The following is a 3009-nucleotide window of genomic DNA, read 5'->3' on the forward strand; positions in this document are numbered from 1 at the left end:
ATTTAAATATTATGTGCTGAAGGTGATGTCACATCTTTCCCCACCCCTACTATGTGTCAGTTCCATTCAAACTACGAAGGCTTGCACACTTGTATATTTTCAACTTCAATTTTTAATTCCTATTATACTTGCCAAGTAGGGTTTCGAACCTAGAACCGTAAACTGTTTCATGGTTGTTCCTAATATTGTATGTTTAATCCTATACAGAAGTGGTCTTAATAAAACCTTCTGGTTTTGTTTGACTGCTAAATTTTGAAAACTTATTTGTTATTTTTACCCATTACATACTAAAAAAACACATGTTGATAAATCATTCTAAATTACCGATAAACTTGGACGACACACTATATATACATAGGGACTATATAGGCCTATACTGTGTTATACTAGATTTTATTTTAAAGCACTATGATATTGCGTTTACAGTTCCATTGAGACTTGTACAGATTGAAAATCATTTTTTTAATTTTTACTCAACTGTACTGTTAATAAAATCGTATTAAACAAAATCAAATTAAAATTTTGCCCATTGGGCCCAGTTGTTACTATAATGGATTGTCCAAATAAAAAAAAACATATATAAAAAAATATATCCTAAAAACAATTACCCACAAAGTTAGATAGGCCTTTACGTGGTAACTCGTAAGTGTTTGAGAATATGCATAATTTTAATTGGAGGGTCCTACGGCGAGGCGCACGGCACCCATTATGGATGTTATTTATTTGAAATCGTATAACGGTCTTTAAAACCTGCTCAAATAAAGATTTGTAAAACATGCTGACATTCATAAGAATTTTGGGTTTATACATTAGCAGATATATAAAGCAGGGTCCTTACCGAGTTATATAACCGTAGCCTCACGACTCTAAATGCGCGTTATTAATTGTCAAAAACGATCAGGAAATATGGAATTAGGTGCTAACAGTATTGCATCTTATCCTACAGTACTATATAGTAGGGTAATATGGGACACCTTTTCATTCTAAAAAAAGAAAATTATAAAACCGTATCCTCACGACTCCCATAGACCGTTGTTTATTGTTTAAAAAAACGATTAGGGTATTTGAATATTATGTGCTAAAGGTGCCCCGTCTTTCCCCGTCCTACTATATCCATTTATACATCGATTTGTAAGCTAGAATGCTGACTGCTGGTCAATTAAGACGTTTAAACCTCCAGTAATTGAACTCACGACTGTGTTAAATACAAAAGCTAACAGCCTTGTTTGGTAGCCCTGTATAAATAGAGTAATTTCCATTTTAGCGAGGTAGTGAGAAAATGAGCCTTATAAATACCAGCAGACGTGTATTGGAATTCAGTACGAATCCAGGCAAAGCTTTTGCATTGGTAGTTAGATACAGAAACAATGAGTCAGACAAGAATGGGATCTTTTGTGGTCCGATTTATTCTGCCACTTCTGGTGCTAAAGATTTGCATAGCAAAGGGTAAGATATTACAATTTTTATTGTTATTTATATTTTCGATCACAATACTGATATAATACGAGTATAACAACAAAAAGACGGAATTAGAAAACGACAGATGTTTATAGAACAAGTTATTTTAGATACACGAAAAAACTACATAACTGGTCGGTGTATAAAGGGAAGCAGACAACATTATATTTTTGATAATATCGAAAAAGTAAAATAGACTATACGATTTGTATGGACGTGTCTGTTACTTTTTATTTTGGTTGATGAACTGAACTATTTTTTACGGAAATTTCGAGGTATAAACTTTTCGTGAAACAAATTTTGTAAAAACTCAATTAATAATTCTTATTTATCTATAAGAATTGTAAGTCCAAACTACTAGGGTGTATTACTTTTACCGCACATATTCTACACTGGACTAATTACAGATAAAAACGTTTTGTTACAGGTCAAGTCACACCGAATGTAATTTGTCCTCAAATACAAGTGGGCGAGGACGATCTACCAGGTTTGCACAATGTGTTTATATAGCCGTATAATACATGGCACTCTGTGGGAAGATGGGACACCTTAAGCACATTGTATCCAAATATCCTGATCGTATTTTATTGAATTAACAACGGTCTATGGGAGTCGTGAAAATAAGATTTAATAATTCCTTGAATGTTTTTTGTTTAGTACCAAATAGGACAAGAAAATAGAATCAAAAGGTGTCCCGTCCTTTCTTCCCACTCTATCATACATATTGTTAATTTTGTGATCTTACACACGAATAAAATGGCATCTACATGAGGCAACAACATATATAAATATACACAACCATATCGAAATATACATTTATGTTACTATAAAAGGGCATTTATTTTTTCTACCCGTGTTGACACACCTTATACCCACGACTCTCATAGAAGGTTGGTAATTGTTTAAAAAAAATCAGAATGTTTGAATATAATGTGCTAAAAGTGTCCCATCTTCCCCCATAGTACTATACATAGTTTAGAATACCGACAAAAAATCCACCTTTTAATTAAAACAAATTGGGTGGTATAATCTACTGTTCTATCCCCCTAGGTTTTGACATTATATCTCAATTCCACTTGGATCGAGGAGAACTCGTGCCTGGTGTTTCAAAGGTGAACGGGTCGTCCGAATATCAAGTGGCTTACAGACTAAGTCGTTCCGCTTCACTCAGTATACCGACAAGGTAAAACAAAAACAATTTGCCTGTTACGATCACTAAACTAAACATATAGTGGGGTGGGGGGGAGATAGACCACCTTTAGCACATAACATTCAAATACCCCAATCGTGTTTTAAACAATTAACAACGGTCTATGGGAGTCATGAGGGTACGGTTTTGAATGTTATTTGTTTATTACCAACCGGGACGAGGAAATAGAATAAAAAGTGTCCCATCTTCCCCCAACCTACTATATATATACAGTAGAGCGAGGAAGACGGGACACCTTTAGAAATTCACCTTTGTTAGTTGTTTAAAGCAAGAAATATGTAAATGGTGTACTATGCGTGTTTGTGGTATCTCTCATCTTACCCCACAGTCGACTTTGCATA

At 34.2% G+C, this 3009-nt stretch overlaps 1 protein-coding gene across 1 annotated transcript; it reads left to right on the plus strand.

Moving 5' to 3' along the window:
- Nucleotides 1–1310: 1310 nt before the first annotated feature.
- Nucleotides 1311–2661, plus strand: LOC108951011 (collagen alpha-1(IX) chain-like). Its single transcript, XM_018817374.2, has 3 exons — nt 1311–1446; nt 1886–1945; nt 2509–2661. Exons 1-3 carry the CDS (start codon nt 1368–1370, stop codon nt 2643–2645), a joined length of 276 nt encoding a protein of 91 aa, XP_018672919.1. The 5' UTR covers nt 1311–1367; the 3' UTR covers nt 2646–2661.
- Nucleotides 2662–3009: the final 348 nt, after the last annotated feature.

This window comes from Ciona intestinalis, chromosome 1 (genome assembly GCF_000224145.3).
Source record: "Ciona intestinalis chromosome 1, KH, whole genome shotgun sequence".
Classification (NCBI taxonomy): Eukaryota; Metazoa; Chordata; class Ascidiacea; order Phlebobranchia; family Cionidae; genus Ciona; species Ciona intestinalis.

What these genes read in the sequence shown, in the direction of transcription:
- LOC108951011 (XM_018817374.2), top strand. Translation starts at nt 1,368, where the DNA reads ATGAGTCAGACAAGAATGGGATCTTTTGTGGTCCGATTTATTCTGCCA. An exon ending in AAAGATTTGCATAGCAAAGG is followed by an intron (nt 1,447 to 1,885) that starts GTAAGATATTAC and finishes GTTTTGTTACAG; the next exon opens with GTCAAGTCACACCGAATGTA. An exon ending in GGGCGAGGACGATCTACCAG is followed by an intron (nt 1,946 to 2,508) that starts GTTTGCACAATG and finishes CTATCCCCCTAG; the next exon opens with GTTTTGACATTATATCTCAA.